At 41.3% G+C, this 15,672-nt stretch overlaps 1 protein-coding gene across 2 annotated transcripts in view; it reads right to left on the bottom strand.

Moving 5' to 3' along the window:
* LOC104678082 (cyclin-Y-like protein 2) overlaps positions 1 to 15,672 on the bottom strand; it is a 60,065-nt gene that overhangs the window by 10,705 nt on the left and 33,688 nt on the right. Inside the window, exons 5-8 of one of the 2 annotated variants that reach the window (XM_030940060.1) lie at positions 10,562 to 10,597; positions 8,657 to 8,708; positions 6,432 to 6,551; positions 1,829 to 1,995 (exon numbers count right to left, since the gene is read on the bottom strand). In XM_030940060.1, coding sequence (XP_030795920.1) covers positions 1,829 to 1,995; positions 6,432 to 6,551; positions 8,657 to 8,708; positions 10,562 to 10,597 — 375 coding nt within the window. The remainder of the gene's footprint in view (positions 1 to 1,828; positions 1,996 to 6,431; positions 6,552 to 8,656; positions 8,709 to 10,561; positions 10,598 to 15,672) is intronic. The other variant, XR_004059942.1, reaches the window with a different exon arrangement.

Below are 15,672 nucleotides of genomic sequence, written 5' to 3'. Positions count from 1 at the left end.
CATGACTCTGACCTCTCCTGCTGTGGCTGAGCTAGTATCCAAGTTGCAAGACAAAGTCCTCTTTCCTCCCCTCAAGTGGAAGAAAGAGGTCTCTGTCAGAGCTGTGAGCTGCACTGTCTAGGATTGGAGGAGCGGTGGGCAAGCACTCCCTAGCTGCCCCAGCTGCTGTCTCTGTAGGTCACATTCCCCTAAATACACTGTCTCCAAGCACAGCACAGCAGTCCTTGTGGCCTAGACAGACTTCCAGGTTTACTAAGGACTCCAGAGTATTTTATCCCACAGCAGCCAGTAACCTTTCACAACTCAAGTTCCAGCCACTGGGATGAACAATTCCTCTCTGGCTAGGGCTAGTCTAAATATTTGCTGTGTGGGTGGGCACTGGATGACTGCAGTCTTGTTTTGCTTTCTGCTACAAGGCAGCACTGAATTTAGTGCAAAGTCCCACAGTTGCTGTGCTCTCCCTCCCCCAAGGATGTAGCCCCTCTCCTCACCACAGGTCCACTGCTAGGACATGGGGAAGGGGTGGCATCAGCAATTCAAGACTGTTTTTTCTACACTATTCAGTGCTTCTTTCAGTGATATGAAGTTAAAACCAGGTACTGTAATTGCTTACCTGATTTTTAGTTCCTATGCAGGTGCTTGTTTTTATTTAGATAGTTGCTAAATTTGCTATTCCTGCAGGGAGCACAATTGGCAGAGACTGCTATTCAGTCATCAGGCTCCACCTCTGGGACTGCATACATTCTGAAAGACAGTCTTAACTGGAGTAACAGGCAAATGTAAAGAAATAAAAATAAAAAAACAAAAAATAAAAACAACAACTCCAAACCTCTTACCACTGCCTGTCATGATCTTGATCTTCATATGCTGCTCAATGTCATCAAGAGGTGTTCCTTCAGATTTCCCTAAGTGTCACCCACAAAGCCATTCTCGCTGTCTAGTGGACACTGTGAGAGCCTCTGCTGGAAATGCCTCCCTGGCTCTCTCTGCATACCAGCTCCAAGGCCCTTCCCTTTACAGCAGTCATGAGGCCAGACTGGAAGAAATACCCCAGGAAGCTCCTGTTTCAGTATCATGTTGGTGCCATCTGTGAGCAGCCCCATGATTCAGCAAGATTTCTTGCACTCTCACAGTTAACACGGGGCCCCCAAAGTGCTGCTGTGGTTGTATGAGTGCCCCTGGGAACCTCCTGAGTGTGGTGAGCACTGGGTGACGCTCCAGCAATGTTTTTCAGACTGCCTGAGGGGGAACACTGGAACTTCTAACTCATCAGCCCAATTTCTAAACACATGCAACACTCCTACTGGGGATGGGACAGGGGCACAGGGATCTGCGGCTATTCTGTATCTCAAGGTTTCTATAAAACAGAACTTCAGATAAAAGCAGGGGCAACAAGAGCAAAAGCAAATTCACAATGTGTAACTCGGGGTGAAACTACACATTTTTCACAGTCCAGACATCCTAGACCTGTGCTCATTACAAAGAGACTGAAACTTGCACACAGCTTTGAAAAAGTCATAAAGATATTTACTGTATTATTATGTTCTGGTAGTACACTGGTAAGATAATGCCAAAAATATTCACCAGAAAAATACTTTTCAACTTATGATATTATTAAGACATCAATTTACCAAGACCTACAAGCGAACAATGAAAAATACGAACCGTTGTTCTAAAGCTGGATGGAAAAAGTATGTGGTGTTTACACCCATTTTCGTTATCTGCACAATGTAACCTTTAAAAATATTTCTTAAAGTGTTTAAGTTTATGGGAGCACATAAAGTACTGAAAAATGGTGAGAAAGTTCACAAAAACCATACAAACTCACATTTCTTCAACTGTAATGTTCTCAAAGAGCTTGCAGTAGTCCTCATTCCACACAGCCATATCACTCCAAACCTTGGAGGCAAGAAGAATGGCTCCCAAGACAATCCTCTTCCAGTTAGTTGGACAAATGTCAATATCAGCATAACTTACAAGTCTTTCTATGTAAATCTGCAAAACAGAGCACTGGCCTTTGATTTAGCTCAGGTTTAAGTGCTGTGATAAGAACTCTTATGAATGACAGATTTCTTCTGGTTTTGACCAGAAAGTAAGTGCTTATGCTTACGTTCTACAGAGATTTGCTTGATCAGGCTGAACAAGGGGCCACATCATAATCGTAGGTCAGATACTTCTGCTACCTACTCTGCCCGGTCACAAGAATGACCGTACATCTCAGCCAATGGCATTATGAAGACAGGAAGTGTTGTCACCTTCACACTCATAAAAGACAGCACACATACAGGTCCAGTGTGGATTAAAGTCATTCAATAAATCCTTAAGTGCCTACCACATGTAATGTCTCACACAGAGCTGGTAGGTAGATGGGAATTTTACAAGTACGTCAAGCTTGAATATGTAAAACCGATGTGATAGTGAGCAAATGTTAACCTCCTTTTCACAAAAACTCACCCTTCTATGGCACTAGCTTTAAAAACTGCTGGTCAAGACAGCCTCCCAGTAGCTGCTGTGCAGAACAACATGGCAGGCACAGGTCTGTGGGATTGTATAACATTCCCCATATTCAGTTGCTCACTTGATAAGAAATATATGTGTATAAAGGATGGTCCTTCTTACAGCCCCTATTTTTCACATCTTCATGATCACTTCATAAAAATTTATTCTGTCTTACATCATCTGCAGCTTAGACAATTCTGTTGGTTTTAAGGTGGAAACAGCTGCCAGTTGCTGTATCCCTGGGATTCCTCTAAACCTGCCAGGCAGTTGGCGAGACAATTCCATGAATCGCTTTACATCTATCAAACATCTGTCCTACAAAGAATTAGGCAAAGTGAACATCTGAGGAACGATTAAAGGTGAGCTGTGACGTGTTATTACTCAGAGGGTGCTCTGCAGAGCTGTATGTCTGTGAGCTACTTGAACTCTTTACATCAAAACAGAAAGACAAAACTTTATATAAATAAGCAAGTTTATTCCTTGTCTGAAGGGTATCAGATGAAGAACACTGCCAGATCTGATACTGATCTGAACACTGCCAAACTCAAGTATGTTTTCAAAAACAAATGGCTATTGAACATGACATTTTACAGATTCTGCTCCCTTTCTCCCAAACTCTGCGCTCTGAAATATTTCAAGAATGAACCTCCCTCCCAGGGTCCAACTGCATAGGAATCAGAGACCTCTGAAACAACATAGCAAGCCCTCTACTTCGCGTCCCCTTTCCTGCTAAGCTGCTGACCTGCTGACACTCATCCATGCCACGTGCCCTTCTGGGTAAGTTTGAGAATTCTTTATTCCCACTGATGCCAACTCTTCCCTCAGTGCAGTTGATCCCATCTCACTTTTGCAGCACACTGTTCCCACAATCACCTCTTTCTGAAGAATTTCTTCCTCTCTACCAGAGATTCCCTCCAAATTGTGTTTCCTTTGTCCCCATCCCACTCCCTACTCCTCTCCAACTGTGTCCTCTCACTGGTGCTCACAGCACCATCCCCTCATACCAGTTCCTCATCTTCCATCTCTCCTTCAGCTACACTGCCTGTCCCTGCTGACATGATTCTCCCAAGGCTCCTCTTGCCAACAGGCATTTGTCTCTTGCGCCTTCACACTGACAAAATAAAGCTCTGCATACATTGCCATTTGCGTAGGTGTTGGGGCCAAATACCTGCATTTCAGTCCCCCTGCTCCAATCTGTATGCAATGCCTCTGATGTCTACCTTCACTGGTAGTCTGCATGGTTTGATGGTGACCCACAGTCTGTCACTGCTCACCTGTATTACCCTAGTTGCTTCTTAACCCTCCTCGCTGCTTCCACTCTGCCTCCCAACTATGGCTTACTGTCCCCAAAGCAGCCAGTAGAACCTCTTCATTTAGAGCACAGCACTCCCCTGCTCAAGATCTACCACGAGCTTCCCATCAAACTGGACTAAAACCCTAACTTCTTCCTATGGCCTATAAGCCAAAAGGCCCTGTGAGCTATGGTACTGCCTGTGGGGCCTCATCTCCACTGTTTCCCTCATTCTACACTCTGACCATGCTGGTCACCTTGCCATTTGTTCCTCAAACACACGTGAAACACATTTCTGTCTCTCTTGGCAGTCATTCTGCTGCCTGTAATGTCAGCACTCTTACTCGTCGTTCCTTCAGTCAGGTCACTGTTCAAATGTCAGCTCTCTAGAGAGGCTCTTCCTTATCATTCTACCTAAAATAGTCCCCAATTACTCTGTGTCCCTTTATCCTGCTTCCTCTTCCTGCTGTTTCATACTACCTGAGAAAATACTTAAGTTCCATCTTCCTAGAACATAAGCTCATAAAAGCAAGAACTATGTTCCACCTGTCCTTTCCTCTACCCTGGCACGTAGAAGAGCAGCACAGGGTCAGCATCCAGTGAGTGTTCACAAATCAAGTCACTGCTTGGCAGCATTCAGCACTGTGACCACAGCTTCTCCTATCTTGAACTCTTTCTCCTTTTATCCTCTTCTGCTTTTCCTCTTCCCACTCTGGTAGCCACTCCTCTGGGGGCTTGTCCCATAAATGATAACAGTCTTTACCAACCTATTTTCTGTTCACTTTATCTGTTTTTGAGACAGATGTCAGTTGCCCAGGCTAGAGTTTTGAGACAGATGTCAGTTGCCCAGGCTAGAGCCTCCACCTCCTGGGCTCAAGTGATCTTCCTGCCTCAGCCTGCCATGTGTCTGGTGCCACAGGCATGTGCCATCACGTCCAGCTAATTTCTTAAATTTTTTTTGTAGAAATGGGCCTCACTTTATTGCCCAGTCTGCTCTTGAACTCCTACACTTGAGCAATCGTCTCAACTTGGCCTCCCAAAGTGCTGGCATTACAGGCATCAGATACTGTTCCCGGACTCACTTTGTTTTCTTAAGATACGGGGTCTCCGCTGGGCACGGTGGCTTACACCTGTAATCCCAGCACTTTGGAAGGCTTAGGCGGGTAGATCACGAGGTTAGAAGATCGAGACCATCCTGGCTAAAACAGTGAAACCCCGTCTCTACTAAAAACACAAAAAATTAGACGGGCGTTGTGGCGGGCGCGTGTAGTCCCAGCTACTTGGGAGACTGAGGCAGGAAAATGGCGTGAACCTGGGAGGCGGAGCTTACAGTGAGCCGAGATCGCACCACTGCATTCCAGCCTGGGCGACACAGCAAGACTCCATCTCAAAAAATAAATACATAAATACATAAATAAATACATAAATAAATAAATAAATAAAATGAGATACAGGGTCTCATCATCTGGCCCAGGCTAGACTTAACTGCTGGGCTCAAGTAATTCCCCGACCTCAGCCTCCCAAGTAGCTAGGACTAAAGGCATGAAACCACCATGCTCAGCTTGTCCAATTTCATTCTACACACTTTCTCGTTATTTGAACAGCTGCTGTTGCTCTTCATTCTGTAGCTCCACGTCAGATTCATGCTCTAGTCCTGTATACCCAAATGATGACTAGACTCTGCTACTGTGCTCTCTCAAAGGCACATCAAGCTTAGCCCATGTACAAAACTCTCCCTTTTGCAATCCAGCTTTCCCTCCTCCATCACCTATCTCTCTAGAGCTGGAAGCACCATCCTGCTTCCCTCTAGCAAGTGCTAAGAGTTCCAAACGACCTGCAGCTCCTCGAGAAGGCCTGTATCTGGTCCAGTGCCCTTTCAGGGCTTTGATTCAAGTGCACAGTAGGCGCCTTCTCCCCTAGAGTCTAACTGGTTGCTAAAGAAGTATTAACCTAAGTATTTTTTCACTCCTTGCCATGCAGTTGACTTTCCTATACAGGTTTGTTGTGGGAAGGAGTAAGACTATTTTTAACAAATTGAACAGAATTTATTATTTAAAATGTTAGTTTTACAAAAGGAATTCTGTAGGGATAATGTAAATGTAATGACACAGCTATGGTTTGGTAGACCAACTGGAACCACATTCCTGGGCAACTTCCTGAGCATGCACAGGTCATGAGTAGGGAGAGATTAACACACATCATCCAAGGAACAAAGAATTGAGGGCAGCAGCTGTCACTGACAACATGCATCAGAATTGCCTGGGGATACAGCCTGGGACTCAGCTTAGACCTACACCAGCATCCCTTCCTGCTCATCGGCCAGATGGTTTTGTTATTGCTCCCCATTCCAAGCCCTCCACATGCTCTGGATGTGTATGCACTGTGTTTACTGAAGTGTTGGGGGAGAAATCAGAAATCCCTTCTGCTGCCTTTAATAGCAATTGTTCTGTGATGAGAAAAGCAATTGTGACATTTTAAGCCATAATGATGATTCAACTGAAATGTATATATTTGCTTTCATAAGTTTCTCTTAAAATTCTGAGATAATTTCAGAAACCTACTGTTATTAGAAAATAGGACCATACCACCCTGTTTATAAGAAGAATTTCTAAAGCTGCTTTATAAATAGAAAATATCTTACCAAACTGATGATTGCAAATTCAGCTGTTAGCCTTATGGCTTTAAACAGAGTATGAACAAATCTGAAAATGAATTTGTGTTCAGGATCATACTTAAAATATTCCTCCAAAACCTCTTCTCGCTAAAAGAAGAAAAGATGTAACGTAAGTATCCACTGAAGAAAACAACCTGAGGTGCTCTTAAGACAGCAGTGTTGGGGCCGGGCGCGGTGGCTCAAGCCTGTAATCCCAGCACTTTGGGAGGCCGAGATGGGCGGATCACGAGGTCAGGAGATCGAGACCATCCTGGCTAATACGGTGAAACCCTGTCTCTACTTAAAAATACAAAAAACTAGCCGGGCGACAAGGCGGGAGCCTGTAGTCCCAGCTACTCGGGAGGCTGAGGCAGGAGGATGGCATAAACCCGGGAGGCGGAGCTTGCAGTGAGCTGAGATCCGGCCACTGCACTCCAGCCTGGGTGGCAGAGCAAGACTCCGTCTCAAAAAAAAAAAAAAAAAAAAAAAGACAGCAGTGTTCACATTTGTGCCCATGTGTCACGATAATTTTGATTGGTGAGATGTCTTTTACTGTTTACAAAATGAACAGTGGGATCCTGAAATACCATAATGATTTAATACTCATCAACATTCACTTAAAAATAATATGAGCTTAAGCTCAGAAAAGTTGATGTTCTTTTTCATCCTTTCCCCCACATAACTCCATCCAAATGCAAGCTACTAGTAGGCTTTAATGTCTTACTGACAGTATGTCATTCTTCCCTGCAATAAACTTTGAAAAAAATATAGTTTCCGTAACCATGAGGCTCTAAGCATGTGCTGATAAATACAATAGTCACTAGCCACATGTGGCTATTATGTACCTGAGGAAGTACATTTTTAAATTTTTACACCATGTAAGTTGATATAAACTTAAATCTTCTTATTTTTTGTTTGTTTGTTTGTTTGTTTGCTTTATTTTTTGAGATGGATTTTTGCTCTTGTTGCCCAGGCTGGAATGCAATGATGTGATCTTGGCTCACTGCAACCTCCACCTCCTGGGTTCAAGCGATTCTTCTATCTCAGCCTCCTGAGTAGCTGGGATTACAGGCACAAGCCACCATGTCTGGCCAATTTTTGTATTTTTAGTAGAGACAGGGTTTCATCATATTGGTCAGGCTGGTCTCAAACTCCTGACCCCCGATGATCCTCCCGCCTCGGCCTCCCAAAGTGCTGCAATTACAAAGGTATGAGTCACTGCACCCAGCAAACTTATTAATTATTTATTTTTACGAAGAGGGTTAAATTATTTTTTAACCCTCTTCATAAAAATCATGCTTCTGTGTTAAAAGTATTTACATATACTTATATTGCTTGATACTATTGACAATTATCTTTTAAAAAGATAGGTTTTCTGTTATTTGGATAGTATATTTACTCACAATAGCTCACTAATTAAATATACCTGCAGATCAGTTCTTATTCCAGCATGTTCTTTTTACAACACTTTTAAAATAAGATGACTAGATGCCACATGAAATGGGGAGCAAGACTTAAAAACAGATGCCTTTGTACTGAGGGCATGAAACAGATACAAATCTGTGATGAAAATACAAACTCAGGCCGGGCATGGTGGCTCACGCCGGTAATCCCAGTATTTTGGGAGGCTGAGGTGGGAGGATCCCGAGGTCAGGAGATGGAGACCATCCTGGCTAACACGGTGAAACCCCATCTCTACTAAAAACACAAAAAATTAGCTGGGCGTGGTGGCAGGCGCCTGTAGTCCCAGCTACTCAGGAGGCTGAGGCAGGAGAACGTTGTGAACCCAGGAGGCAGAGCTTGCAGTGAACCGAGATCACGCCACTTGCACTCCAGCCTGGACAACAGAGCGAGACTCTGTCTCATAAAAAGAAAAATAAAGGAAAATACAAACTCAATAAAAGTGACACTTACTGGGCCGGGTGCAGTGGCTCATGCCTGTAATCCCACCACTTTGGGAGGCTGAGGTCAGGAATTCAAAACCAGCCTGGCTAACACGGTGAACCCCATCTCTACTAAAAATACAAAATTAGCTGGGCATGGTGGCAGCACCTGTAATCCCAGCTACTTGGAAGGCTGAGGCAGGAGGATTGCTTGAACCTGGGAGGCGGAGGTTCCAGTGAGGCAAGATGGCACCATTGTACTCCAGCCTGGGCAACAAGAGCGAAACTCCATCTCAAAAAAAAAAAAAAAAAATAGTAAGTGACACTTACTGTAAGTGGGTGTAACCGTTCATCAAATATGCCCAAAGATCTATCTGCATCTCTATAAAATAAGAATGTGTATTACTTCAAAAACTGTTAATATCTTAGTATAATATCTGTTTAGTAAAATAATGCCTCCTATATGCCTATGTGCTTTGGTGTTTACTTCACCCAAGCAAATGGTTTTGACAAATTTTCCTTGATACTGACTTGCGGAGGGTTTCCTGACCTCTTCTTCCTCAGCACAGCATGTCCTGTACTGTGAAGTCTTTTATACCATAACCAGTCAGAACTGCCTGTAAGTATTGACCCTCCCTAACAGGCAATGGCAATAAACCAAACACATTTTCACACCTCTAACCACACACTGAAACACAAGAACGTTTTACAAAGCAGTAGTGGTGGGCAATAATCTCTTTAGAACTTTAATACATGTAAATGTGATTCAGATTTGCTAGCTTCCTTAAATTTAAACTACTGAAAATAATAAACACATCATGAGAATATACTACAGGGAACTAAAGAGAAACATCAATTTCATTTAAAAATACAGCCGGCCAGTGCAGTGGCTCACGCCTGTAGAATCCCAGCACTTTGGGAGGCCAAACCGGCAGATCACTTGAGCTCCTTTAGGAGTTCAAGACCAGCCTGGGCAACATGACAAAACCCTGTCTCTACCAAAAGTACAAAAAAAATTATCCAGGCATGCTGACACACGTCTATGGTCCCAGCTACTCAGAAGCCTGAGGTGAGAGAATTGCTTGAGCTGAGATCATGCCAATGGATTCCAGCCAAGTGACAGAGTGAAACTCAGTCTAAAAAACAGCTACAACTATCATCCTCAAAAATAAATGAAGTGAAGCTATCACTCATTCACAAGGAAATGTGTCACTCATGTCACAAGGAAAATAAGTATTTGTTTCCAATGATAAAATTTAACCTTTCCTGAGGACTTTGAAAAACTTGTTCCTTCTACTGTAAGCTTGATAGCTTCTCAATACTTAAAGACGTTTAAAAATAAGATAGGTGGTTAAATTTAAAAAGTGATTTTTGATACAATAAAACATAAACCAATATTTTCCAAATAACTAATGCATATTATAAATGCAAGTATGTGGGGAAATAACCATTTATTGTGCAAGAATGATCGGTGAGTACTGAGAATACATTTGTGAATATGTAAAATGCCACTGTAACTAATTTAAGAAACTAGCACTTGTGAAGTTTTGATTTAGTATTAAAGAATACCCACAACTGTCTTAAAGCTTTAAAAATGCACCTTTTACCAACTACTTATTTGCATAAGGCTAGGTCATCTTATTGCTTCTTTAAAGCAAATTACAAAGAAAGCACTAGAGAATTCAGCTGTCTCCTATTAAGCTCAACACTACAGATTTTCAATAATACAAATACACGACACATTTTTTACCATAAAAAAGTTATCTTTTCCTTTAAAAATTTATGTTAACAATATTGTTCTCAAGGAGTATTTTCTATTGTTACAATCTGAGTCATGGGTTACTACTGACATCTAGTTGGTAGGGGCCATCAATGCTGCTAAACTTTCTGCAATGCACAGGACAGTCCTCATGACAAAGCATTATCTAGCTCACAATATCAATAGTGTTAAGGCTGTGAAATCTAAACTAAAAATAGATTTTGAAAAAAATATCAATTTTATATTTCTATCACAGTAAATATCAATATAATCAATATAAAATCATACTCACTGGGATACTCTATCATTTAAGAATTTAAAAAGTCTCAAGGACCAAAGAAAAAACAAATAATTTGCTTAGATATTTTAGTAGGCACAATACAGCTTATGATGTCTAGAGCTGTGACCTAACACTGAGCTTGATATCATGCAAAGTAATTAGCCAGAATAACAAGACAGGTTTTAAAAAAGCTCACCTTTGCTTGATATGATAATATATCGCCAAGGTCACACTGTGGAAGGAAAAAAAATATTCACAACAATAAATGTTATCATTTGTTAGGCTTGAAGACATTTTTTAAAAGGGGGGCAGAGGAAACTCTCCTAGCAGCTCTGAAATTCAAATCTTATATTTCAGAACAGTACCATAAGGGCACTTTCTTGTTTTCATTTCTAGGCTTTTAGCAAAAATATGAGAATCAAAATGCAAGGCAGTATGCTTTTAGAAAACTGTTTCTGTTGATGATTATAATATATAAGTAATAACATATTTCCCTGTTATATGCTCTTCTACCCACAAAACCTTTCATCCTATGAAATTTATTTTACGCATTTATTTATTTTTTGACCCAGAGTCTCACTCTGTCACCCAGACTGGAGTGTAGTGGCGCAATCTTGGCTTACTAAAACTTCCACCTCCCAGGTAAAAGCGATTCTCATGCCTCAGCCTCCCAAGTAGCTGGAACTACAGGTTTGTGCCACTACGCCCAGCTAATTTTTCTATTTTTAGTAGGGACAGGGTCTTGCCATGATGGCCAGGTTGGTCTCAAACTCCTGGCCTCAAGTGATTCACCTGCCTCGGAACTCCCAAAGTGCTGGGATTATAGGCATAAGCTACCGCACACAGCCTCATGCAGTTTACATCTATGCGTCCATATGTTTAAACCATTTAGTAGTAGTGTTTTCTTTTTTAAGATGTTAGGCCCTGCATTTCAGTTTAGTTCACTATCTCCTACCACCCATTTCTAATTATTTCCCTAAAAATACATAATGAAAGTGCTTTATAACAAATACAATTATTTGAAATCACTTTTGCGTAATTATTAAAAATATATATTAGTAAACATAAGCACACGGAAATCAATGATAGGTGCAGTGATCCTAAAATAAACCATGCTGACAAGGCAGTGTAACAGGACACAGAGTAATATGAATGGCAGGTACCTTCAATTATTTTAACTGAAATATTTATGAACGGATACACCTCTTCAGATATATGTAACTGCATTCCTAAGTTATTCACAGATGCTGCGTATCACAAAACAAGAGGTTCTCTTACATACGTTATGTGCTTCCATTTGCCCTCAGCATCTAGAATGAGGCTCAAAATAACTGAGGGAAGGCAAATTTCAATTTTAATAATAGGTCTATACAGTATTAGCACTTTTTAAAAAGCCTGTAACATTAGCATTTAAGATGGATACGTCTATAGTGCTTTAAGTAGTTTTCATCTCTAAAATCATTTTAAAATCACAGAATTTGAAGTTACATGCTGGAAAGGACCAATGACCTTACATGACATTTAATCCAACACTCATTTTACAGATCAGGGAAACAAACCTTAAAGCTGACTTGCCCAAGGTCCCACAAAATAGGGGGAGTTTCTCGTCCTAAACTCAAATTAAGCAGTGTCTCTCAAACTTTGCTGCACATTAAAATCAACTGAGGAGCTTTACTGTCTCATTTGCAACATGAGACTTTTTAATTTAATTAATTAGCACTGGGTAGGACTTTGGGCATCAGGGTTGTTAAAAATTTCTCTGGTGATTTCAAAGTGCAGCAAAGTTTGGAATGATTGAGTTGGGGTGAAAATCAGAATCTTCTGGGATGCTTTTCTTCACATGAAGATGCCTCACATCCATTCCTATTTTCCTAAAGGGCTTCTCAGTGCCTAGAGATAGAGAAGGTTGAGGTGGGAAGATACAAATGTTTGCAGATATGTATTTTGAAAAAAAAAAAAAACCTTGCAAAAGTGATCCCAATGAGTTCCATCTACCCCATTGAAAACAGTGCACTACTAACTCGTAATAAACATTTTTCAAAATCTTTTCTTGAAGCCAATTTGCCCTATTAATTTGCTCAATAAATCTTTATTTCACTAATAGTGAATATACCAAATGATAATTTCTCAGACTTGTTGATGGGAAATTAAAATTTACTTTACTTTCAGAAGCAGACTTGTAAAAATTAGAGTAATGAGGAAAAAAGCATGAGATTTGTTTGAGCAAGATTAATGTTTAAAACTACTTTTAAATTATATGCTGACACATCAAAACTTTTGAATTCAAAAGAAATCAGGGACACGAGCCACAGCGACTTCTTTTTGTTGTTGTTGTTGTTGTTGTTGTTGCTGCTGCTCAAGGATTTAGAGGCTTGGCTGAATGCAGACATTTAGTGATTACTCAATAGGTCCCAAAGCTCAGGACTTGATACAGGGTTTGAATCCAGTTTCCCCTGAAACACAACTTCATCTCTACTACTGTGATAAGGGAGAGAGGGAAGTGACATTATTATCAGTGTAAACTTGCCTCTTTGTTGTTATTATTGATTTTAGAAACGGAGTTTCACTCTTGTTGCCCAGGCTGGAGTGCAATGGCGCGATCTCAGCTCGCTGCAACCTCTGCCTCCTGGGTTCAAGTGATTCTCCTGCCTCAGCCTCCCAAGTAGCTGGAATTACAGGTGCCTGACATCACGCCCAGCTAGTTTTTGTACTTTTAGTAGAGAAGGGGTTTTACCATGTTAGCCAGGCTGGTCTCGATCTCCTGATCTCAGGTGATTGGCATGCCTTGGCCTCTCAAAGTGCTGGGATTACAGGCGTGAGCCACCATGCCTGGCTGCCACATTTTTTTAAATTATACTTTAAGTTCTGGGATACATGTGCAGAACATGCAGGTTTGTTACATATGTATACATGTGCCATAGTGGTTTGCTGCACCCATCAATCCATCATCTAGGTTTTAAGCCCCGCATGCATTAAGTATTTCTCCTAATGCTATCCCTCTCCTTGCCTCCACCCCCCCGACAGGCCCCGGTGTTTGATATTCCCCTTCCTGTGTCCATGTGCTCTCACTGCTCAACACCCACTTATGAGTGAGAACATGCAGTGTTTGGTTTTCTGTTCCTGTGTTAGTTTGTTGAAAATGATGGTTTCCAGCTCCATCCATGTCCCTGCAAAGGACATGAACTCATCTTTCTTATGGCTGCATAGTATTCCATTGTGTGTATGTGGCACATTTTCCTTATCCAGTGTATCATTGATGGACATTTGGGTTGGTTCCCAGTCTTTGCTATTGTAAATAGTGCAGCAATAAACAAACATGTGCATGTACCTTTATAGTAGAATGATTTATAATCCTTTGGGTATATACCCAGTAATGGGGTTGCTGGGTCAAATGGCATTTCTGGTTCTAGATCCTTAAGGAATTACCACACTGTCTCCACGATGGTTGAACTAATTTACATTCCCACCAGCAGTGTAAAAGCATTTCTATTTTGCTACATCCTCTCCAGCATCTGCTGTTTCCTGACTTTTTTTTTTTTTTTTTTTTTTTTTGAGATGGAATCTCACTCTGTCGCCCAGGCTGGAGTGCAATGGCCGATCTCAGCTCACTGCAAGCTCTGCCCCCCGGGTTTATGCCATTCTCCTGCCTCAGCCTCCCAAGTAGCTGGGACTACAGGTGCCCGCCACCTCGCCGGGCTAGTTTTTTGTATTTTTTAGTAGAGACGGGGTTTCACCGTATTAGCCAGGATGGTCTCGATCTCCTGACCTCGTGATCCGCCCGTCTTGGCCTCCCAAAGTGCTGGGATTACAGGCTTGAGCCACCGCGCCCAGCCTCCTGACTTTTTAATGCGCATGATTCAAACTGGCATTAGATGGTATCTCATTGTGGTTTTGATTTGCATTTCTCTAATGACCAGTGATAATTAGCTTTTTTTCATGTTTGTTGGCCGCATAAATGTCTTCTTTTGAGAAGCGTCTGTTCATATGCTTCATCCACTTTTTGATGGATTTGTTTTTTTTTCTTCTAAATTTGTTTAAGTTCCTTGGAGACTCTGGATAATAGGTCTTTGTCAGATGGACAGATTGCAAAAATTTTCTCACATTCTGTAGGTTGCCTGTTCACTCTGATGATAGTTTCTTTTGCTGTGCAGAAGCTCTTTAGTTTAATTAGATTCAATTTGTCAATTTTGGCTTTTGTTGCCATTGCTTTTGGTGTTTTGGTCACGAAGTCTTTGCCCACACCTGTCCTGAATGGTATTTCCTAGGTTTTCTTCTAGGGTTTTTATGGTTTTAGGTCTTAGGTTTAAGTCTTTAATCCATCTTGAGTTAATTTTTGTATAAGGTGTAAGGAAGGGGTCCAGCTTCAGTTTTCTGCATATGGCTAGCTAGTTTTCCTAACACCATTTATTAAATAGGGGGTCCTTTCCCCATTGCTTGTTTTTGTCAGGTTTCTAAAAGATCAGATGGTTGTAAATGTGTGGCATTATTTCTGAGGCCTCTGTTCTGTTCCATTGGTCTATACATCTGTTTTGGTACCAGTACCATGCCGTTTTGGCTACTGCAGCCTTGTGGTATAGTTTGAAGTCAGGTAGCGTGATGCCTCCAGCTTTGTTCTTTTTGATTAGGATTTTCTTGGCTAATACAAGCTCTTTTTGGTTTCATATGAAATTTAAAGTAGTATTTCTAATTCTGTAAAGAAAGTCAATGGTAGCTTGATGGAAATAGCATTGAATATATTTTATATTACTTTGGGCGGTATGGCCATTTTCACGATACTGATTCTTCCTATCCATAAGTATGGAATATTTTTCTATTTGTTTGTGTCCTCTCATTTCCTTTAGCAGTGTTTTGTAGTTCTCCTTGAAGAGTTCCTTCGCACTCCTTTTAAGTTGTATTCCTAGGTATTTTATTCTCTTTGTAGCAACTGTGAATGGCAGTTCACTCATGAGTTGGCTCTCTGTCTATTATTGGTGTATAGGAATGGTTGTGATTTTTGCACATTGATTTTTGTATCCTGAACTTTACTGGAGTTGCTTATCAGCTTAAGGAGTTTTTGAGCTGAGATGATGGGGTTTTCTAAATATATAATCATATCGTCTGCAGAGACAATTTGACTTCCTCTCTTCCTATTCAAATACCCTTTATTTCTTTCTCTTGCCTGATTACCCTGGCCACAATTTCCAATACTATGTTGAATCGGAGTGGTGAGAGAGGGCATCCTTGTCTTGCACTGGTTTTCAAAGGGAATGCTTGCAGTTTTTGCCCATTCGGTATATTGGTTGTGGGTTTGCCATAAATAGCTCTTAT

Source organism: Rhinopithecus roxellana, chromosome 11 (assembly GCF_007565055.1).
Source record: "Rhinopithecus roxellana isolate Shanxi Qingling chromosome 11, ASM756505v1, whole genome shotgun sequence".
Lineage (NCBI taxonomy): Eukaryota > Metazoa > Chordata > Mammalia > Primates > Cercopithecidae > Rhinopithecus > Rhinopithecus roxellana.
The sequence above is the reverse complement of the archived record's forward strand: the minus strand, read 5'-3'. Positions and strand labels throughout refer to the sequence as shown.